This window comes from Motacilla alba, chromosome 2 (assembly GCF_015832195.1).
Source record: "Motacilla alba alba isolate MOTALB_02 chromosome 2, Motacilla_alba_V1.0_pri, whole genome shotgun sequence".
NCBI classification, from domain to species: Eukaryota; Metazoa; Chordata; class Aves; order Passeriformes; family Motacillidae; genus Motacilla; species Motacilla alba.
Genome location: NC_052017.1, coordinates 135,493,705 through 135,518,308, shown reverse-complemented (window position 1 = coordinate 135,518,308; position 24,604 = coordinate 135,493,705). Strand labels below are relative to the sequence as shown.

Here is a 24,604-nt window from a genome sequence, read left to right as displayed (position 1 = left end):
ACTGGTGCCTTACTGATTAAACCATGCTGGTCATATTTTTTTTCCAGATATTTTCTATTCCCTTTTCTTTATTATCATCTGCATTTTGAATTCTTAGCTGCAGAGTTATGAATGATTATTCTTATTTTTTACTTTCTTCATCAAAATGCAAAAGCTTCATTAGATTCAATTCCCTAACATTTTAAGAAAATTTATTTCTGTGTTTAAAACTCACATTAATGAGTTAAAAATTAATTTTTATGTATTCAAGACTAGTGATTTTGCAATGCATGAGCTCTCTGAGGTCAATGGAAACTTATATTGAAGACATAAAAAACTTTGTCTTTCTCTCTACTCAGCAATATCTTGTGGAATTCCTAAAGCTCCACTAAATGGTGGGATATTAACTACAGATTACTTGGTTGGCACCCGCGTTACTTATTTTTGCAATGATGGATACAGGCTATCAGCCAAAGAGCTTACTACTGCAGTCTGCCAGCCCGATGGTACCTGGAGCAATCACAATAAAACACCTCGCTGTGTAGGTGAGTAACATGTAAGAAGTCTCTGGTGAGTAAAAACCTGTCTGTACATTTTGTTTATATATCCATGGCACAAATCTTCCCATGACTTGAACTTTCATCTTCAGGTTACTTTAATCTATTAATTATTTGCGGCTAATCAATTATTATGAAATACATATATGTGAAGTATATGTAACTAAGACATGCTGAAACTTAACAGCATAAGCAGAAAAAGCATGCTAGAGCTTGTAGAATACAATGAAACTAATAATTAATTTACAGTTAAATCAAAGTTAATGGTTGCAGAGGTTTTCTCTGCAGCAAAAGTCCTCTCTTCAGTGATAGCTGTATAATTCATGTACTGTTAGCAAACCCTTATTACTATCCAGAATTGCAAAACCTGTGATAATTGTTTGAAACTGCTGTTTATTATGTATATTCACCCCATCATTATAGTCCTACACCATCTAAACTTGGAGGAACATCACTGCAGGGAAAATGCATTTACCTTCCAAAATGAAGTGGATATCAGCAGTTACAAATGGGATATGAAAACTCAGACGATTGCAAGAGCGATACGGGGATGTCAATGTCTAATGCACATTAGGATTTGGATTAGCTCACCGAATGAATTTTTGGAAATGAAAGCAAATTAAGACTGGAGTATTTATCAAGGATTTCCTCCTTCTCCTTTTTTTTCTTCTTGTTCTTGAAAATTTCATTCTGTCATGAATTTTTCTTTCTAAAGAACCACTGAAAATAGAGAAAAACAAAGTAGGAAAAATCATCATGCTTCTCATTATGCTTCTTATACTATTTTTATTCTATTAGTGTTGTAGAATGCCATTGTTCCATTTCTGGAGGAAGAGCACTTAGAACTATGAAATGAGACAAAAATATATAGCTGTTGAAAAAACAGCCTGTATATGGATATTATTTTTTCTGTCACCCATGTACAGCCTCTCAAAGAAGTCTTTCATATCTCATAGAGTTTACCTGGGTAGGAAAATAATTTCTCCATTTAAATGTACTTAAAATTTTAGTATAGATTCTGGTGCCTGATGTCACAGTAGTTCGACCTATAGTGAATTCAACCATGGTATAGCTCCTATCTACACCAACTGCATCACTCTGCATACACAATCCCTTCTCTTTCTGGGTAATTATTAATTAAATGAGAAAACTCATGCCCTTTAACCACAGCCAATTTCAAGTACAGCTTTAGTTTCCAAAGATTATGTCACTGTGTTTAAAATACATTTTTTAAAATTAATAATAGTACAGATTTGCCCAATTTCCCTGTGCTAAGCCACCAATAACTATGTCTTTTTGGTATTTTGGAAGTTGTTACATGTCCAAGCATCAATTCTTTTACCCTGGAACATGGAAGATGGAGAATAGTGAATGGTTCACACTATGAGTATAAAACAAAAGTAGTTTTCAGCTGTGATCCTGGGTATTATGGTTTGGGACCAGCGTCTATCGAGTGTCTTGCTAATGGCACCTGGAGCTGGAGAAATGAGCGGCCTTACTGCCAAAGTGAGTACATCTTTTATCTGCATCTGCTGTACAGATTTCAGGAGAAAATATTTTATTGGGTGAACTAGAAATGAACTAATTTAGTATTCAAAACTGTAAATTAGAAAAAAGTATTTCTTGGCTGGAATTCCTGGATATCCTAAAGGTTGTTATTTACAAATATAATACATTAGATTTAGTGACAAGGACATACCTGTAGGCACACTTCTGGAGTTTAAATGTCCCTAAATTCATAAAGGTACAAAGAAAATATTTTCCTGTATGTTTATTTTAGATCAGGAATGTTGTAAAGTCTTGAAAAAGGCAAAACCTTTGTATCCTATCTGCACACTTGATAAATAAAATAATCTCTTCTTTCAGGTAGTTACCATGCAGTGTGCATTTGCACACATCCACATCATTCCTACCATTAGCTGGTATGCTGGTAACCTGCAATAGATAATTAAAAAAAAAAAAAGTAATGAATATTCAGATATTTAAACCAACTAAAGATGTAGCTATAATTGTTTTTCCCTCCCCTACTGCTGTGAAAAGCATATTTCTTTATATATTTACATTTAGAGATCTCTTTTTCAAAGCTATGGGGTTTTGGTTACATTTTGAAACTGCAAAACTCTTTGTCTTTATGAAATATGACCCTCTGACAGAGTGGGATACAACTGTGATTTTGGTTCCTGTATTAAAAATGTGTGTATCTGCATGTTTATGTAGAAATAAAAAAAAAATCTTAAAAAAACTGTAGATAAGACAGATAACTGTGGCTTAAAATACATTTATAGTTTATTGACAATATTTATGGAAAAAAAAGAGGTTTAAAAGTGTATTTTCAAAGACATTAATTAAAGTGTAAATTAACCTTAATTTTGAATTCTTTATAAATGGAAATCTAATATATAATTTAGAGAAATTTTAAAAGTTAATTTCAATATTTCATCTCTGCTATTGTTAAAAATACTTGTGTATATGTCTGTATTTATATCTCTGTATATATAAATTCTACATTCTAAATTGTATCTCTTTTTGCTATAAAAGACAAACTACTATTAGCTATGTTTTGAGAAACTTAATTTGAAATGTTATGACATTTTTCTTCTCGGCATAAAGTATGCTACCTAATTTCAGCCTCTTATTCACTACTTTTAATTTTTTTTAAATTATTATAAGAAAATTGAAAAAGAAAAATATTGTTTTAATTGAAAAGATGCTTTCAATTGTAAATAAATATCAAGAAATTCCATCAATATCATTCACTGATATGTGAATGTGTGAATGCTAGGGTAAGCATTTCATTATGACCTAGAAGACCAAATGGCCCTTCCCAAAGAAGCATAATTAAATCTGATAGCAATTGGGATGTTCCAATACACAAAAAGTACTAGATAAAACCAAGGTAATTGAAAAGCATTTATTAATATTCTGAGTGGCTTTTTTAACTTTATAGAAATTATTTGAATTGTTCTTCCCCCTCTCCCAAGTGTAATTTCTGGGGAAGGAATAGTTCTTATTTTTTTTTAATAGCAGATTTTTAATCTATGATTTCTACAGATTTTTCCAAAATACTTCAAGGTGTGAAATTTATTTATCTGATTGGCTGGTTGATAAGTCTTGTTAGTTGATAGGCATTATTATATGGGTGTTTGTGATGCCTAGTTGTACACTTATCTTTTGTTTTTGTTTTGCCATGAAGTTATTTCCTGTGGAGAACTTCCTATACCTCCAAATGGGAATAAGATTGGAACTCAAATCACATATGGATCTACAGCTATATTTACTTGTGACTCAGGATACATGCTAGTTGGCTCTGCAGTGAGGGAATGCCTGTCATCTGGACTCTGGAGAGGAATTGAGACCAGATGTTTAGGTATGGATGCTACTGTCATGACTTGTCCATTTTATTTCTCTCTAGGAGACAAAAGTAAGCAAAGTGATCTGCTTGTCCTTTTCTATTAGCAGACACATTGAAGAGAGCTCTGCATGTGTGTGGTTGGGCTGCATTGTTTTTCTCATAAAATTAGAACTATATTTATATTTTCAAAAATTTTATTATCTGCACAACTTACAAAATCTGTGTTAGTGTATTTTTGTATATGTCTTTAAAGTAGAACTATACAAAAGCAGCAAGAGAGATTGATTCCATATGTATCAGCTCTAATACATACCTTCACTAAAATATCAGCATAGTAGATCTGAAGTAAGTGGTTATGTCATAGAAACTCTATTCTTGAAAAGATACAGAAGGAAGAAAAAAAAATTGTGGAAACTTTTACAGGACCAGTGCAACCTTATTTCTGAGAGAAAACCACTATCCTGACGCTTTTTACAGAATTTGAGACCCTTTACTTGTACGAGGTTAGGCATCTTCTCTTATTTAAAATAATTAGACATTGTTGCCTAAATTATTTATGAATAAAATGAGCACATTAAACAATTTCAGGGCTTCTTTCTGATTCATTACCATGTGTACCTTGAGCTGGGTTATTATATTATGTAGAGACATAGATTTTAACTCTATATTTAACCAAAATTTTGATTTTAGTTGAAATCAAAAGTATGTTAGCATTCTGAATTAGAATGAAATATACAAATCGGATTGTATCTTGTTTGTAAAGGCATGAATATATAACAGAATATATACAGACTGATACTCTCAGAAAACTGAACTAGCATAATATACATTAAATATAGGGGTTTGTTGCAATACATCTTTGTACAGATCGCCTCTCACCTTTTTAAACTACTTTAAATCCCAAATAATTTTTCTTCTGTAAAACAGCACTATTTTCTAATATTCTCATTAGTGAATGACTCATGAATGAGCAGAAGTGAGTGCTGCTTATCAGGTTACAAGTCTGCAGCTGGAATGTTCCCTGACATGCAGCAGAGAGAGATAGAGGCTTTGTTTATGTTTCACTTTAACAATGGACGCCCTTGATATTCATCTTCTAAATTGTCAGCAATTACAAGATGTTCTAAATCTAAATTTTTGAAGCACCATACTATGTGCATGATCAAAATGTTCCGCTTTTTTTCTTGTTTGCCTGCTTGTCTGTTTTTACTTTACTGATTTTTCTGCAGAAGTTGCAGCTGTTTTCTTCAGAAAAATTGTTATATAAAAGTAGATAAGTTGGATGCTATTTGTGAATAGCACCTTGGAAAAATACTTGCATTTAAGAATTTTGCCAAAATAACTTCATGCCAAGTGAAGATCAGCACAGAATGAATTGAATTTCTCCTACATTTGCCTGTAGAAATAAAATTGTAATATAATTAATAATAGTAACAGATTACATAATCTTTAATTGCAACTTAAAAGAGGACCCCTACTTCTCAGAAGAGTTTTGTCGTTATTCAGTTCCTACACTATAATGTCCAGTAACAATAAAAAGTTAAGAAAACAACTACAGGACAAAAACAGTAATCTAAACCAAACCTATTGTATCAGACTAATAGCACAACAATAAATCTTTTAATGCATATATTTAAAGATTTATTATGGCAAATTGTTGAAGACATCATGAAAACAAGTATTACTCAGAAAGAATGGAATATACATCATATAGAGCAGGCAAAAAATGTACACCTTGCTTAAAAAAAAAAAAAAGTAAAGTTAGTGACAGAGGAAATTTATAAAAGGGAGAGAGTCATGGCTGCCATAATTGCTCTTGCAACAACACTGCCTACTGTGTTACATCACTGTGCAGGAATGAGTGCCCTGCAGACTCAGAATAACTCAGTTCAATTCTTGTTTCTTCCATAAGAAATTTGAGACTTAAGAGGGTTGAGATCAGCTAATGACAAATCAAAAATATTTTAAGGAAGGTTGTTGTCAGAAAGTATAGGAGGTGGAGCAAATGAAAGAAGTATTACAGTGTAGGAGAAAGGAGATCAAATACAGCAGGAAGACCTACAGAGTGGGTATTTTAACAGTGGGTCTTTTAAGAAATTAATTTTTGTGCAACTTATCCGTAATGATCACTATCTACTTCTGAGGTTTTTGTGCTCTCAGTTGTAAAAATATTTTACAACTGAGCCTTTCACTTTTACTTTCTGAAAAATTTATTTGTTCTTGGACTGAAGTGATTACCAATGTATTTCTGTTTTAAGTTTTGAAGATGCCTTTAGGAATACACTTACATGAAATCCTACAGGATAAAATAATACCCTTTTCAAGTATTTTTTTTAGAAATGCACTTTTTTTTTTTTTTCAAAAGTGCTACTGAAATAATGACATTTAATTGTTGAATTAGATAGCCTGATTTTAATTCCAGGTATGGGTAATGTTAAAAATTTATGAAAGGTAGAACAAACTAGAATCTAAGTATGTGCAGTAGAACTCTAAAGTAGTTTGTGATGAACCTAACCAGATATAGATAAGAATTAGAACTGAGGTAAGATTTAAATCACCAAAAATATTGACTAAAATCCAAGTCATGTTATTCCATGACATTGTGAACAGTTGGGCATGGTTTTGATGACAGTCATAATAGTGAGAATATGATGATAGGTTTCACAGCTCTTTTTTGACTTTCTTTTCTCATTCTGACTTTTTTTACTAAAAGATGGATAATTTATGGATAATGAATCTGTGGCAGAAACCAGAACACTTAACACAATCGCCTTCCTTTCTCAATCCCACTTTTTTTTTCTTTAAATAATACCTAAATGACAAAGTAGTACTTCATGAGTAATCACATTATTATAATAGTAAGAAATTGACTTCTTGGTCCTTATTCTCTGTAGTTGGTGAGAAGAAACAATGTTCAAATTGAAAAAAACAAAGGAAACAAAACAGAATAGGGTTTCTAAAGTAATTCTGTTGTCGAAGTTTAAAAAATTAAATGTTTCAGGACATTTTATTGAAGAAAATCACATTAGTCATTTAGAATAAAAAATAAGCAAAGACTAAAATCATGACAGTTGTGTCTCCTAGGTTACAAACAGTCTCTCACTATTATGCTTGATCTTTTTCTGTACTGGTAACACTGAAACTGTCTATGCAATAGATCCTGAGAAACATTTAGAAACATGGAATAGATTTTTACTGAATATCCTACTTATAAAAAGAGGCTGACAAATCTGTGACTGTTACACATTTTCCTCTTGGAAAAATAGTTAAATATTCAGCAAGAAATTGATTATTCTTTTGTCTGTTTGTATGAAAACTTTGTATATTTGCAGTATTTACTGATGACATATTTACAATTTTATAGTTTGCATTATTGCCTTTATTTATTACACTATTTTGTTTTCTTAAATATACTGTTAGGAATAGCATTGATCATAAGAACATATATTATCATACTTAAATTTATTTTTTTAGTGTATTTATTTTAATCCCTGTAATCAGATATTTATTAAACTGGGAATTTCCTAGACTAGAAGTAAATTTGGTCTATTTTAATTCTACAGTACTTTCAGATAAACTTTGGAATTAACTAGTATATGAATGGTGAAAAACATTTCCTAAGATTTCTCTAGCACAATTTTTTCCTCCCCTTTTTTCTGAACATTACTTTTATACATCATGATCAGGACTACTTTTTCCTTTTTATTTTTTATTGATATTTTTATTCCTTTTAAAATGTTTTATGTCTTATTTTGGTTAACATTTTAGACAGCTTAGTCAAAAACAGTTAACAAAGTAAAACTAACAGAGAAAAGTATAGCATGCTTTGAAAAGTCTTTCTGTTAGATACAGTTCTTCTTACTGCTCTTCTAGTGGAGCAGTTATTTTCTTAGATTCTTACAGAGAATTCTGATTTCTTTCTAGGATCTTATTGTTAATGCAATTTACAAAGTTCCATACTTCTGTTTGGGGGGTTATCTAACTGAGCTTCTCTCACTTGTGCTAGTTACATGACTGATAGTAATTTTAAGTGTTGTTTAGACATCTCATCAATGAAAACTGCATGGAAAGGCAGCAAAAAGTATGATTTTCAACCAATACTTAGAGAAAAGATACTTTATGCACATTTCTCTTTTTTGTTGATTGGTGAGCTAACGCCAGGTTTTCACATTTCTTGAACTTGTGACTCTATCCTCTTCATCTCAGCTGTACAACACCTAACACTTAATTCCTTCTTCTTTCTCAATACCTCGTGACATTCAAACATCCTGATAAAACAGATTTGTTGATATTCTCTCCCTTATTTACCAAAAGTCACTGCTGTTATTTCAAACGAGATAGAATCAGCAAGTTCTGGAACAATAGTTTTGTTCAGTTCTGCATATTAGTATTAAATCTCAAATAAAGATAAATGATGAGATATGATTAAATTTTTAAAGGTCTGTAAGATTCATTTTTTGTTTTTAATTGTGACATGCTAAATGATGTTAATTCAGTTCATTTGGAGAGCACCTTTATAAAGTGCCCCTATGAATTAGATGCAAAAATGAAGAATGAAGTTTATTTGATTAATAAGGCATAAGGTACTGTAGCCTAAACATGGCTAATATTAGAGGATCTTTCAGTAAAGGCAGATGGATAGAAGAAAATAGCTTTTTAGGTTAGTGTGTACATTAAATGTCAATATTTGCACTTCCCAAGCAATAATATTAAGAATACCATTCATCTCTTCTCCTAAGAGAAAGGCTACACTTCACATACTGTGTCTTTGTCTGAATTAAAAAATAATCCATCAGACTAAGCAGATCATGTAACAAATAATTGATTTAGAATTATCTACATTTGCATTATATATGGTTCAGAGAATTTTCCTTGGACTATATCTGCTCTAGTCCTCTAGGCTAAATGCCATCATTTCTTATATGGTTTTAAGTTGTCAAAAAGATCTGTCATTAATTTTGATTACTTTTCATCCAAAAGGAGACAAAACACGTTTTGTGCACCTAGTTGAGCTTCTCAGTGTGCTTCCTCTGAAAGGAAGCTAATTTGTTCATGGTAAAATCACTCAGCACATTTACGAGAAGGAAGATCTGAACCAAAATTCTAATGTGAACACAACCTTTGATGTGTTAGCTGGGGAATATTTATCCCAGCTTTACTAAACTCCTTTTTCATACAAAAATACTGCTTTAAAATGCTAATGAGTCATTGTTGGCAGCCTGTTACTCGTAAAGGAAAACCAGTTACCCATCAGCTCTAAGAACAATGTTGTCCATGGAGTCAAAAAAATAGCAGGCATACCATATGCGGCAAAGCAACCATGTAAGCTAACAGCAAAGAATGTTCAGTGCATTAATTTATCACTAGTATTTTATATATTTTCTCAATAGCTTTCAGCCACTGAAAGGTTTCCGTGTCTATGTAACCTCTGAAGTGTAACCTCTCTTCCACAATTTCCATACTTGAAACTTCTAGAAAAAATATATAAGCCACTACCCTCTTCATTTTCACTGTTCTTAAATCTCTTTTTTAAACTCTTGCTACTTCAGTTAAGGGGGATTCTGTATCTCCAGTGTTACTGAATTAATATATCTGGAGTTAGCCATGTGCTTCTCTTTGTTCTTCAGTACCACTGTATAATAATAACTAGACTTTCAAATTAGGTATATGATGTTTCATCTTTAAAGAATTATTTAGCTGTTTCAAGGAATTCAGCAGAGAACTTCCCTCTGTGGGCCATGGATTAAAAAAAGATTTAAAATAACTTTACCATTCATCCTGAAGAGTTTTAGTACATCTTGAACAGCTGTCAAAATGAGACTCTTCTGAAAATAGCAAGAAAAATGCCCCAAGCCCTGTTTTGTCCAGAGCTGTGCCTTCTTATATCTTTTTATGAAATGGAAGCCCTATAAAGAGGAAAGAAAAAAAGTCAGGAAATGATTTTTCCCTTTTCAGCTGAGATCATATTGACAAGTTAATTAACTTTGTTGAATAATAAATAACATAAATGTCTGTTTTCAATAATACGTGGGTATGTTTCACTAGGGTATGTTTCACTACTGTGAAACATACATTTGTTTCACTACTGTGGTCATTTTTGACACTACTGACAACTAAAGTAAGCACAGGCATGTTTTTGGCTATTTAATGTAAAGATTCTGTATTCATTTATTCCTGTTCTCACAGAACAACCTGCAGAAAAGAAATCTCATTTACAGCTATGGTTTCAAAGGTTCTGACACTAAGTTATTATGCTCATTCTTCATTGCTAGAACAGGATTTCATGTCAAATTAGGTAATTTATTTGGTGGTCACAGGTTATTAATATCCTTCATTCCCAATCTGACTAATTTTGTTTTTTAATAATATTTCATGCAGTTATTCTTCTCAAGTTTTGCTAGACTGGAAGCTGAGACTATTATATTTCTTATTTCTTCTCTCAAATCTGCTACTTAGTAAAATCTTCACATTTAGTCTCTTTTAATACTTTTTTTTTCTTTTTTTAATTTTCACTTGTCTTTGTAAAAGTGGTATCTTTTGATTCAGTATTAGAAGGGGTTACAGGTTACATTACAGGTTACATTATGACCAGGGTTATTAACCAATGTTACAGGTTACATGAAGACCCACAGGTCTCATCTGGATTGATAGAAATCCAGAAAAAAAATCTTTTACATCCATGTCATAGAAAAAATGGAACTACAGCTGGTCTTACGGTACAGCAGAGAAAAAAAAAAAAGATATTGACAATGGACAAAGATGTCATGAAAATAGTCTAGAATGGCATAGACTAATGTAGTCTAGAATCCTAACTTAGTGGGAAGTCAGCTATTTACTACCAGCTATTTACTACTAGAATATACTTATTTGTCACAAAGTCCTTATGATAAGAGTTTAAATGAAAGTCCTGGGTAACAATTACCATCAGAATTTATAATTAAAAATATCAGAATATATAGCAATAAATATGAGCATATCTTTAATCTATAATGAACATCTTGGAATTATTTTCTTAGATAGCTTAATAGAAAAATGTTAAAGGTAAGAATTCTACTAAAATTCATGAGAAAAATAAGTAAACACCTTACTTTTAGAAGAAATGCAAAAAAACACAGAATAGAGTTGAAGTAATAATTGCTCTTCCAAATACAGGCGTTGATAGTGATAGAGGTCTTTTGATGGTTTGAGAAGTGTTTCATTTTTCTTTCTCTATGGTTTTTTTTTTTTTTCCCTCTTGATATTGGAGAAGTAATGATAGCAGCTACTATAAGTTGAGGTCTTAATTTCCTCTGGCAGAGAACATCTCTATGGCTGTGTAAAATAGAGTGGGAAAATAAAGCAAAGAATAAAAGTTCTAGAAAATATTAATGATTCTCTAACTTTTTTGGATCTTATGGAATTTACTTACCTGCATGAATCAGTGGAAATTCTAGTAAAGTTCCCCAATATTCTCTTGACAGGAACTATGTACACCATTATTTGGACTTTTCGTAGCAAACAGTGAACTGCTTTCCACATGCACCTACATGACAAATGTCAGGTTTTTGTTTGTTTGTTTTTTTTAATAATAGAAATAATGCTGAACCCATAATTTTGGGGTGTTGGATTGTTTTGGTTTTGGGATTTTTTCCCCTCTTTTTTTTGTTTGGTTTGGTTTTAATGTTTTTTGTATATCCCCCAGTCACACTAGGAAGTCCAAACTTCCTCTGGAAAGCAGAGTAAAGACTGGCAAAAAATCCTACAAATCCCAATGTTTTGTTTGTTTGCTTTAATCTCTTTTTTAGATTTAAGATAAAAAATGTGTCACAAGTCTGATATATCCTGTTTTTAAATTATATTCACTTGCTTAACACTTTTCACTGATTGATTTAGAATTTTGTTATGACAGAACTACAGTTTTATAATACAGCATTATAATATTCTTAATTAATTCCATTTTATTTCTCAGTTTAGAAATCTTAAATGGGGATAGAAGTAGTCTCTACTATTTTAAAAACATATTTCATTACTAGTAGTGGGAAGTTCACAATCGGTCATGCAATATAGTTAGTGCTCCAAAGATCTAACTGTTACACAGAGTGGGAGGAAATAATCAAGACAGAGGGATTTGAAGTAACAGACTCATAGAACAACCCAAGTTGGAAGGAATTTGAAAAATCATATGATCAAACATTTCATGGCAAAGAGAGCTGGGATGGGATTACCTAGCAACCTGTTCAGTCCCATTTTGAAAACATCCAGTGATGTAGACTCCCATCACATCTCTGAATAGATTGTTCCGGGAAATGCTTGTTCTTACTGTCAAAAGAATTCTTCCTCCTCTCCATGTGATTCCATGTGAAGAGATAGCCTCCATTATTTTCATAGCCATTCTCCAAGTACTGGAATGCTGTGATGAGCCCACCCCACCTGAGTCATCGCTTCTTCAGGAACTAATGCCTTCAGCCTTTCCTCATAGGAGAGGTTTTTCAGCCTTTGATTATTTTCATGACCTGCCTTTGCAGTCTGTCTGAATCTTTCTGTATCTTTCATGTGCAGCCTGGCAAGCACTGGGTAGAGTGGGATGATCACATCTCTAGCACCGCTAATAATGCTTCTGCAGATGCAGCCCAGGATCCATTTTGCTTTCACTGTTGCAGCCACACATTGCTGACTCACAATCAGCTTCTTGTCCACCAAGACCCTCATGTGCTTTTCAGTGACACTGCTCCCCAGCCACACAGATCATGGCCTGTTCTGGGCTCTTTGGTTCTGTCATCCCAGGGGCAGAATCTTGCAGATGTTTTTGTTAACCTCGGACAGCTCTTTCTCACCTGTTCCTCCAGTCTGTTCAGTCTCTCTGTAAGATGTCTCTTCCTTGTAACGTCTGCCTCACCACCAGTCTGGTGTCATCAGCAAACTTGGTGAGGCTGCTTTCAATCCCATCATCCAGATAATTTATGAAGATATTCAATGTCATGGGGCCTATTACTGATCCTTAGAGAACCCTGTTGTGATAGATTTACAGCCTGAGTGCAAACCATTGATCACCACCCTTCCAGTACAGCCTGTTAATCCATTCCCTACCCATCTTGAAGACCAACCACCCAATCTGTATCTTGCCCTTTTGTGCAGGAAAAAGGCTGTGGGAAATGGTGTTGAATACTTGGCTGAATTTCAGGTATACAGCATCCACTATCCCTCTCCTTGTATATAGTAGATGTTGAAGAAAGTCATAAGAAAAGAAGAAAATAAAGAAAAAAAGAAATTCATAAGTCAAAAGAAGTAAAAACTAGGGTCTGAGAGATTCATGACAATGAAAGGAAGTAGACTAAGAGGGTGGGATTTTCAAATTACTTGAAATTTTCTGGAGTGAGACTGGGACATTACTGCAAAACATACAGATGATTTGTAATGAATTTTCACCTGATGAAGTTGTATGGGTTTTATAAAGTCCATGCACAGTTGCAGAAACTGCACTGTGATCTCAGTTACCTCACATGTTGAATTACTTCAATTTTATTCTCTCTGCACAGGAAACAGAGACTGACCTTTCTGGTGAAGTATTCTGCTTCCACTCTGCCATAAAACAACACTAAATTCTTAATTAGGAACCAAGCCATATATTTTGATTAAATGCAACTAGAAAAATATTTCCTTGAACATGATCTGAATCACTGCAGACTGTCTGGTTGCATTTTGATAGAAACTAATCTTTTACAGCTCATTTTTTATTCCTCATCTGGTTAGTCCTGTTTACAGTCAGAAATATGAGAGAATAGGGAAATTAGTTCCTTTGGAGCATGTTCAAAAAGGTCTAACATATGCTGACTGGATTATGAATTTCTTGGAAAATCAAGAAATACTCTGGCAAAAATTTTTTGAACATGTTATGCCATTTTACCCTAGAAAACATAAATTTCATGCATACCGGTTTTTTACATAAGACTGAGGGAAACAGGGAGGGAACAAAGAAGGGATAATATAGCTTTGAACAGTTCCAGCTTTGGACTCCTGATAAGTACACAGAAGTCAAATTGCAGTCAATAATCTAATATATGTGGAGGTTCATGTACTACCAATACTGAATTGGTAAATTGGTAAATTCTGATCGTTTTATCATGATTCATACAATGTAATACAATACAAAACTCAAGTTGTAAGAAAATGTAAGATCATCTTCTTTTTATTTTTATTTTTGAAATTTCTAGCCTCAAATGAATGAGGCAAAATGCAGAAAAATACATCAGGGTATTGGAAGCATTTAAAATTTCAAAGGAAAAAACAGTCCAGACCATAGTAGTTCTATATGTCTTTTCTTATTAGCAATTCCATGCTTTGGAGATTTGTTTGTGGAGGCTATTTGAGGAAAATTAGAAGACAAACTACACAGTGTGTTGTTTTTTTCCCACCTTCTTTTTAGACTAAATGTCGCCTTATGACTTTCATAGTGAAAATACTATATTTCTCATATTTTGATAATACAGAGTAAAAGATTAGGCCTAGGCATAGACAGATTTTTGGTTGCTGTTTGGTTGCCATAAGACTTGGTGGCTGTTGTGCTGACTGCCTTCAACCTAAGGATGTTAATCTCTTTGGGATTCCACTGGGAAGAAGAAAGAATGGAAAACATTACAGAGAATCAAATTCCAGCAATAAATTGTTCAAGTTATTTTTTTTTTATTGCACGAAGGCTATATTTGTAATGTCCACATGGATTGATATCTACAATATTTGTATAATTTTTTTTATATGGAATTTTTCTATTTATTTTGTGATGCTTTCATATTACCTTATTCATTTAGTCATAACCAAAATATATTTTTATTTAGGTAAATAATACATATTTTTACATGTCACAATAAAAAGGAATTATCCATATTTTTAAAGGAAATTTGATGATATGTATGGCATTTAATTTCTTTGCTACATCATCTTTTTGTAAGTTTTATCTGTGTATAGTTATACCTTTACATATGCATGACTGCAGTTTTTACCAAGGTAATAAAAATAAAGTTTTGATTTAGGTCAATAAAAAACCTGGAAAGATATTCAGCATTTCTTTGTTTTAGTTAAGGAGGTTTATTTAAAATTTCTATGGCATATTTACTGATTTTTTTTCTGTATCTTTTTTTTTTTTTTTCTTTACTATAAATAAATCTAGCTGGTCACTGTGGTATCCCAGATCTTATAGTCAATGGACAAGTAATAGGAGAAAATTATGGATATAGAGACACAGTTGTTTACCAGTGCAGTCCTGGTTTTCGGTTGATTGGCTCTTCTGTAAGAATATGCCAACAGGATCACAACTGGTCTGGCCAACTTCCATCCTGTGTGCGTAAGTAAGCATGGCAGCACATACTGATTGATGTTACAGGAATTTCTGTGTCAAACAAGATGAGGATTGAAGCGTCCTCAAAAGTATGGGGCCACGTAAAATCTGTGATTCTATCAGGTGAAGTTAAGTGTTGTCACCTAAAATTTCCACTGCATCATTTGGCAACTGAATACCTGCTGTTTTGGATATAAAAATTCTTCAGAAAGTGATAGGACTTATGAATGCCACTACTCAAATTTGAAAATGGCTTTATGACCTGGAGTGGCCTTTGGAAATATTTAATGTATATTTGCTTTCACTGTTTCAGTTACATAAGTAAATACTGTTGAAGTAAACTATCAACACTGCAGATTAAAGTGTTTTCTTTACCACTGTTTTTCTTCTTCCTCCTCACAGAGATGCTGTTACTTTGATTTTTGGTTTTGGTGTTCTTTTGAGTTAATATTGTACTTTGTTAATGAGGTTTCTTTTGGATGATAAGTGTGTCAAGCCATCACAGGAAAGACCTTTAAAAATTAACATAAAATGATGTATTTAATTTAAGAAAATTTGAGATTTCTCTAAGCACTTTAAAGTAAATGATCTCTATTTTACAGGTTCAGTAATATTAGTGTATTGAAACTGTATTAATCTGCCTCCAAATAATCCTATAGCTCTATCTTAGAAGCAGAAATTCGCTTACTGCCAAGTCATGTTATACATTTATTTTATGATTTTTTTATTATTTACTTTTTATACTGATTAACCTTTTTTTTTTTAACCAACAGTTTGTTACAAAATAGAAGAAAATGTTTGTTAAGTGCTTTTTGGATCATTTTGTGAATATTAATTTGTGTCCAATTTTCCTTACTTTTCTTCCATCTGGTTTTTGTAGGCACAGAAAAGAAACATTACCTTCTTTAGATAGATTTTGTGTAAACAAAAAAATTAGAAAAATTTCACTGTGCCAGTAGTTCTGGGTTTTTTTCAAAGAGATGTCATAAATTTATAGCTTCACTAAGTATTCAGGCCACAATTATAAAATATTGAGTTGATAATAAGACAAATTTGCAAAAAATACCTGAGGAAATAAGGTAGTGAAATATTTCCTTTCAATTTCAGACTATACATAATGAAAATCTAGGGCTTGCTTTTCTCCTACTTCTTCAGAAGAGTTTTCTTCATTTGCTTTCATTACCACATATCAAATTCTGTTCAGTTTTTTTAAAAATTTAATTAAGTTCTTGAACATGATTACATCATGGAAAATATGCAGTATCTTATAACATCAAAACTTGAAAATACCATTATATAATTATTATCTATTGTATAATAAATAATGAAAAGTGATAACATCTTGTTCTGGTTTTGGGTTTGTTTTTTTTTTTTTTTTTTTGACTGGTGCTATGCTAGCTGTCAGCTGTGGTCACCCTGGTAGTCCTATATATGGAAGAACAAGTGGAAATGGTTTCAACTTCAATGATGTTGTGACATTTTCATGTAATACTGGGTATGTTATGCAAGGACCAACCAAAGCTCAGTGCCAAGCTAATAGGCAGTGGAGCCACTCACCTCCAATATGCAAAGGTAAGAAAGCAGCATTTACAGGTTTCTAACTTAATGTTGTGAAATTCAGGTGGAAAAATAAACAGAGTGTAAAGGAACACAAGACAAAGTTATTCCTTTCTCACCAACAGTGAGAATGATTAACTAACATAATAATCCTGTTATTAAAGATTTTTTGTGATGCTATGATTTTTTACAGTCAGGTTGCCAGGATAACAGTTACAGAGAAACTTTCTTATGTGTCCATAGATTGTATTTGTTTTTTAAAAATTGTTTCTACCAGTTACTGAAGCAAAATTATGGAGAGACAATTAGGAGCTTAAAACCTGAAATAATTTTCTCTGCATTTTAGCCAATATAGTTTAGCAGACACATAAGAAAAGCTACTTTTCTTCCTTTTACATTTCCACTGGTGCTCCACTGAGCATCATGACTTTAAAAATTGTTATTCTAATTTATTAACATTGCCCATTTCTGTTGGTTCTCAATGCTTCTAGATATTATATGTAAAATTCTTTCACTTAGAAAACTAATAGTATGAAATTAGTCCTATTTGAGTTTTCATAAACAGTTTTAGGAAGGTTTTTTCACCCCATCTTTTTAAAATTTCTTATGTGCTTTTTAAGTAATTGGTTTTATTTAGAAAAAATTTACTTTTTGCTGTAACCTGCATGTACATATGCAGAAATTCTAATTATTATTTTTCAGCATCTTCTCTGCAGCTTCTATGGACTTTTATCTGTGCATAAACTAAATCATGTGGAGGTTTTTTTTTAAGTTTTTGTTTAACTGCATTTTCTTTTCAGTAGGTGTTCTCCACTTTCATATGATCACTTTCCCCTAAGAGATACTGCCAAATAGTTTGCAGAACTTAAATTTGCAAGGAACTCTTAATTGATGAGAAGATATTATTTTCTAAATTTACAATACAAAACATGTACTGTGTGTTTAGGGTACCTACTTAAACTCATTTTTAATCCAGTTGCTATCAGTCATCTTGGTGTTCTCGTATGCATAGCAATGTGCCAAAGTGCTGAAACTTATTGGCATGTAAGGATTGGTAAATAAGTTGATCAGGTTGCTCTTTGAAACTTTACACAGTCCTGAAATTGTGTATTGGTTTTAGGAGAGAGTTTAAAATAAATACTAATCTTGTGTTTGGGCATGATTAATTATGTCAACAATGTGCAGTGAAATCCATTCTAATATGATTTTGGTTTATTTACTTTGAAGTTAAATAATAATAAACTATTACCTTGCATATTTGTAAACTCACAAAAGTGTAGTATTATAGAAAAGGTTGCACACTGTTGTGAAGACTTTGCTTTTCTCCCATAAAATTTTCATATAAATTCAGTGCACTTGCTGTTATACTATTTACAACTTTGTTAAATGTCTAGCTTCTTAGCCAACCGTAATAATTGTGGAAAACTATTGAAATGGTCAAAGTTCCTTGTATTTTGTTTCAAGTGCTCACTACTCCTGAATAAAGAATAAATTCTTTTTATTACGTTAAATATATGCTTAGTAACATGAACATGGACAACATTCTCAGACACATGGTGTGATTCTTAGGGCTATTCTGTGCAGGGTCAGGAACTGGACTTCAATGATCCTTGCAGGGGGAAAAACGGAAAAAAAGACAGAAATGTAGCTCAGGCTTTCCTCCAGGAAAAGAAAAAATTCAGTATTGACCATCAATGTAGCTAACAAATCGTTCTGTCCTTTACTGTTAAAGACATCAAATACAGGCAGAAAGCTATTTCTGTCCTTGGAAAAGGTATGTTTTCTAGGCTTGTAGTATCAATATTTGAGACCTGCTAGAAGATGCACACAAGCAGACTACAACATTTAGAATAGTGGCTAGAGAGGACATGAGCCATAAAATGACTACATTAAGTGATTTAGTTAGGAAAAATGATCTTTAATTGCATCTGGCAATACCACTTTTCCTTTGCAGATTACAGAGCTTTTCAGCATAGTTTAATAATTTAATACACAGACATCCAAGCATATTTATCTCTGAAATTCAACAAATTTGAATGCAGGGCCCTGCACTTGGGGAAGGAAGAATTACCCCAGTAACCCCATGCATCAATACAGGCTGGGGTGGAAAGGAGCTCTGCAGAGGAGGGGGTCCTAGTGGACCTAGTGGACAACAAACTGTTGTCCAGACTGTTGTCCCCCCTAGTGGGGGTCCTAGTGGACAACAAACTGTTCACAAGCCCAACAGTGCCCTTGTGGCCATGAAGGCCAGTGTTGTAGTGTTGTCCTGGAGTGTATTAGGAAGAGCATGGCCAGCAGTCGAGGGAGCTGAGCCCTAATGAGGAACATCTGGAGAACATGGAGTGTGTCCAGTGGAGCACTGCAAAGATAATTAGGGACTGGAGCATCTCTCTTACAAGGATGGGCTGAGGGAGCTGGGCCTGTTCAGTCTTGAGAAGAGGTGACTGAGAGGGGACTTCATCACTGTCAGTAACTGAAGGGAGGGTGTCAAGCAGATGGAGCCAGGCTCCTTTTGGTGGTGCCAAGTAAAAAGATGAGAGGCAATAGCTAGGAACTGATGCACATGAAATTCCACCTGAATACACATGCAGATATATAGATTTGCACACAGGTGTGTGCAAGTGCCTGTATATAAACATGCAATTGATTATAAGGATATAGGGAACGTAATTTTTGTGTGAACTTTGGTTTTCTAGAAAAAAAAAATTATTAACATTGAATAAATGATGATGTGTTTCCTTGACCAGAGGAAACCATATGAAAACTGTTAAAATAATCTTCATGACCCCCAAAACACATATTATACTGAACTCACAGGTAACTATGAGACACAAAAAAGGGGAAAAATATCCATATTCAGAAATTTTCAAAAATACAACTTTTAAAGTACTAAGGACTCAAAAAATTCATCATCATTAAAGTTATCCTCTATTTTTAAAAGCTCCTACACACTTTTTGGAATATGTTCTTATTCTGTCAGATTCACCACAGTCTTACCTAACTGACCTTATCTGTCTTAAAGGTGATCCATTATCAAAATGTTAGTCTAGGAACATAAATATGTTTGTATTTCTATGTGTATTAGACCAAAATCACATCAAGCCCCAAAATATGTTTCTATTTGTGGACAATATTGTGTGTCAAGACAGGAATATAAATTTATTTTATTGGTATGTTCAGTAACTTTTAGTGGCCAATAATTTTACAGTATTATCACACTGTAAAGAAGCATTTCCTTTTATTTGCTCTGGGTTTAATATCTTCTGGCTTTAGTGTCTCATTTCAGTTCTTCTTCCTAATTCACTAACATTAAATAAAAAGTTAGGTTATATAAAACCAGCAACACATTGGATATTTCATACACAAAGACTAGGAGACCATTTTAGGAGACTGTATTTGTATGGCTCTCAAGTCTGTGCTCTTTTTTTTTTTTTTTTTTAGTGGTCAATTGCTCTGATCCTGGAATTCCTGCAAATTCTATAAGAGAAAGTAAAATTGAACATGGAAATTTCACGTATGGCACAGTGGTATTTTATGACTGCAATCCTGGATATTTTTTGTTTGGCTCTTCAGTTTTAATTTGTCAACCAAATGGCCACTGGGACAAACCTCTACCTGAATGCATTAGTAAGTAGATAATGAGTTTGCTTCTACAAAGAATGTGGACTAGATGAGTCATTATTTTATACAACATTTTCATCAGTCTCATGACAGCAATTATAATAACCATATTTATATACATTTGTGTGTGTGTGCAGTACTGATGGAGGGTCTCAGTAGCTGCTGAAGTAGCAGTTATATTATTCTTGTATGTAGCAAATAACATAGAATACTTAGGAAATGCAATAGCCAAACAAACATCGCTGAAGGCTCCAGCATAATAATCCCTGATAGTAGAGATGCGAGGTCAAAACCTGTCCATTGACTTCACCAATAATAGCACTGTAGAACACCTGAGATGTCCTCTGGGCAGTGTCCTCAGTTTACCACACTAAAAGATGTACCTGAACATCATACTCATACACAACCTATTCACTAAGGCAAGTGGATCAACACAAGTAGGATATTTTTGTTATGATTTGTCATGAACAACTTTGTCACTGTGATGCAGATATAGCCAGAGATGTTTCTTAGACTTTTAATTGGCTGAGACAGTTGATTTACCCAGCTCTCTATCAGTCTGTGAAATAGGTTTCATTTAGGATCAACATTTTTCACTGAGAAAGGCTTTTTTTTCTAGAGATTAAAGGGAAAAGGTTCCTTATTCAGGAATCATGGACTGATATTTGCAATACTGGAGCTATTTGTCCTCAGGAGCCTTCAGCAGTTCTACTATTCCCTCTCAAAAATAAGGAAGAAATAAACTTTTTTCTTATTATTAATAAAAATTTCAGTTATGGAACTTGTCCTTATCTTTAATAAGTAGCTTGACTGCAAGTCACAGTAAAAATTAAAACGAGGTGTCTATTGGTTGCATGTCAAATTAAAGGTGACTTTACCATTACCATTGCCAAAGACAGTTATTCCTTAATAGTAAAATATCTCCAAAGAAAAATTAATTTAAAGGTAAAGTTGCAAATATTTCTTCTTTCTACATTTGTATTTTAATCTCTTAGTCATTTTTGTCTGAATTGTCACAAGTAATTTAATAATACAGCTTTTATTCTTTTTTATAAAAGAGCTTTGGGAGTAAAAATGATAAATGTACTTTTGAACGGGCATCTTCTGATTTATTTTGTCATTTTTATAGAGGGGTCACTTAATTCTACCTAAGTGGTATCCATGATATTTTGTAATCGTAAGCTTACCAAAAGTTTTTAAGAGCCTTTTTTAAGAGCCTCTAGATTGCAAATTATTTCTGGAATGGGACTTTTTACAATGGTGTGTATTGATAGCACAAGGAGTAATGGTTTAAACTAAAAAGAGTTTGTTTAGAGATGGTTTTTTTATTTTGGTTTTCTTGGTTTTTTGTTTGTTTTTTTTTTTAATGAGGGTAGTAAAATAGAAAGGAAGAAATTAGTTAGTATTAGAAAAAAAAGAAATTTAATCAACTTCTCATATGAAATCTCAGCCTGAAAACATTAATATCAAATTAAATTTTGTAGAATGCATAATCATATTAAGGGTAATTTTATTAAGGGTGCTATAATTTTAAAGTCAATTATTAGGGATCCAAGACTTCTAGATATAAATGTAAACAGAAAAGTGTGTACAGGAAAGCCCAAAAGTGGAAACTGTAAGGTACCAGGGTGTCCTGGTTGACATCTGAATAGGGCAAAAGAATCAATCAAGAATACTTCAGATTAAAAAATATTCTGAAAAATTGTGAATGTTCTTCACAAGATAAAGGTCTCATTTTGTTGAAGCCTGCATGACCAACATGCTTCTTTCTTATGGTGTTCTAATTTTTCATTCTCAGTAATTATCCATAACTGATAGTAGATTTTAGTTGGAAGCAATTGATTAAAAAAATAATCTGCTGACAACAAGTGCTTGTTATGTGAAGTTGACTATTATGGCTGTTTAATACTTAAAGTCCTCATAGCAGAACAGAGAGGTCAGCAACACTAGGTAAGATCAAAGTTGGTCAATTTCTTACCACATTCCTAAATCCTTTGTGATCCTGTCAGGAAGGTTCTGCACTGTGAAGGTTGGACCTTTGGGAGAACATATCATTAAATGCAAAACAGTATATACATAAATTCAAGCTCTAAGACCGCAACAATAATTTAAGAAAGAAAAATTGCCATATATGATTTTAGTCTTACGCTGTATTGTACAACCATGATAGCGTTGCATGTATCTAAAATGCCATGGAATTGAACACATCCTTGACCTTGATCAGGCTTCTGTCTGGATTTTTCTTTAATTAAAAAGTCCTGCTGAAAATAGTATTTAATGAAATGAAATTTTGATAAAAACTTCAGTTGTATGATTTAGCATCTGGTTCTACTACACTGATATTTGCAGCTCTAATTCGTGGGTTTCATCATACATAAATACAAATATCTCTGGCAAAGATAAACTACATACCATGGACAGATGTATGATAAGAAATAAAACATCAGGCCTATATTCATTTTGTGTACATAGTGGATTTGTTTATGAAATTTTGGTTCATGAATTTTTGTGCATTTCCCAAACTTGATTTATTTAACTTGCTTTTAAATTAACTCCTTGCCCTGAATTATTAAAAGAGGGATGCATACTCTCTACCACAGCAGTGACTTTGTCAGATACTGTGTTCCTGTAATTTTTCACTGAAGAGTACAAGGTGTGTGTATGTGTTCATGACATAAAGATCAACTTAGTGAATGAGTGGTTTTGAACATCAATATATGTATCTAAAATATTTTTTTTTTGACACCTCTGAACATTTCTTTCACAGCTGTTGGTCTGAAGCATATTTTGATTCTAATCCCATGATCTTCCCCCTTCCCTGAAACCCTAAACATGTTAGCCCCTTCACAAAATTTATGTGTGCAATTATGAAAATGAAAACTAAAAATTGTATGATCAGTGATAATAACCTTCTTTTATCTCCAATAATTATGCATTGTAGTGATTGACTGTGGACATCCTGGAGTTCCTCCAAACGCGGTCCTGTCTGGAGATAAATATACCTTTGGTTCTACTGTTCATTATACCTGCACAGGGAGACGATCGCTGTTGGGGCAGTCATCTCGCACATGTCAGTTAAATGGACACTGGAGTGGATCTCTTCCTCACTGCTCAGGTAATATATATGAATTAATGACTGTATCCTGAAGTTGTTTTAAATATATTTTGATTTTTTTCAGAAGGCCATTTAAAAATCTGTAAAATCATGTATAAAGCAGAATTACCAACTCAGTAGAAGTAAAAAAATAAGCAAAACCAAATTAAGCATAAAATATTAGCAAGAAAATAACCTAGAAGAAGTAGACTTTCTTGGTAGCACTTGATATGAACAAGATATTTCTCATTCAGTTGATTGTTAATGAAACCAGTTTGCTTTGAAAATATTTTTATGTGATTTCTGGCAAGAGTGTTAATTTCCACAGTGAAATCTTGCAACATTGTCTCTTCAAGATGATGGGTTAATTTTCTTATATTTTTTCTTTTAACTTTCAAAATGTCTACTGGCTTGATGACACCTCAAATATAACTTGATTGTGTAATACATCCATCTGTATAATAAGGCCAGGTAGGGTCCACATGGTTTCAAGATAGGGTACTCAGTTTTTGAGGGAACACCATCTAATCCTTGTAGTAGTTTAGCCCTCACTGAAGTCAAGATATGTTTTCTGAAAAACTTATTGCTTAGGAATATTGTATTTCACAACTTCAGTTTGATTCACTTTAAAAGCAATGATCAAGTGAAAAACAGAAATCCAAGTCACACACTAATTTGGGATTTGATTAAATCCCTTTTGTTATTGCAGACTATGTAAACAAATACTGTGATGAAGGTTAACCATGTTATCAGTTTTAATTCTCAGTAAATATGGGTGGAAGTTCTTTGTTGTCGTGAATATGTTTCATATTGATTCATAATTTAATTGAAGAAATCAGAGGAGTTTTGAATCTTATTTAAACCGATGTAATTCAAAGAACTTTGACATGTTTAACGGCAGAAAAGAATAAGAAAACAAGTGACATGTTTTTCTTAGATTAGATCTATGCCAAAACTAGACGTGAAAAATAACTGGTGTGCAAGACTGACTATGCTCTACTAGTTTCACATTCAAAATCCAAGGTTATTTAGAGTATTAATAAATAATGGCAGCATAGAATGGTGGAAGTCAGAAGGACCTTTGCATATCATCTAATCCAGCCTCTGGTTATAGGTAAGGACATCTTCCACTA

The 24,604-nt window shown here is 32.9% G+C and overlaps 1 protein-coding gene across 6 annotated transcripts in view; it reads left to right on the top strand.

Moving 5' to 3' along the window:
* CSMD3 (CUB and Sushi multiple domains 3) overlaps nucleotides 1-24,604 on the top strand; it is a 580,220-nt gene that overhangs the window by 509,451 nt on the left and 46,165 nt on the right. For all 6 annotated transcript variants that reach the window (XM_038122727.1, XM_038122755.1, XM_038122747.1 and 3 more), the window contains 7 exons: nucleotides 339-524; nucleotides 1,848-2,042; nucleotides 3,730-3,903; nucleotides 15,032-15,205; nucleotides 16,598-16,771; nucleotides 20,198-20,383; nucleotides 23,319-23,492. In XM_038122727.1, coding sequence (XP_037978655.1) covers nucleotides 339-524; nucleotides 1,848-2,042; nucleotides 3,730-3,903; nucleotides 15,032-15,205; nucleotides 16,598-16,771; nucleotides 20,198-20,383; nucleotides 23,319-23,492 — 1,263 coding nt within the window. The remainder of the gene's footprint in view (nucleotides 1-338; nucleotides 525-1,847; nucleotides 2,043-3,729; nucleotides 3,904-15,031; nucleotides 15,206-16,597; nucleotides 16,772-20,197; nucleotides 20,384-23,318; nucleotides 23,493-24,604) is intronic.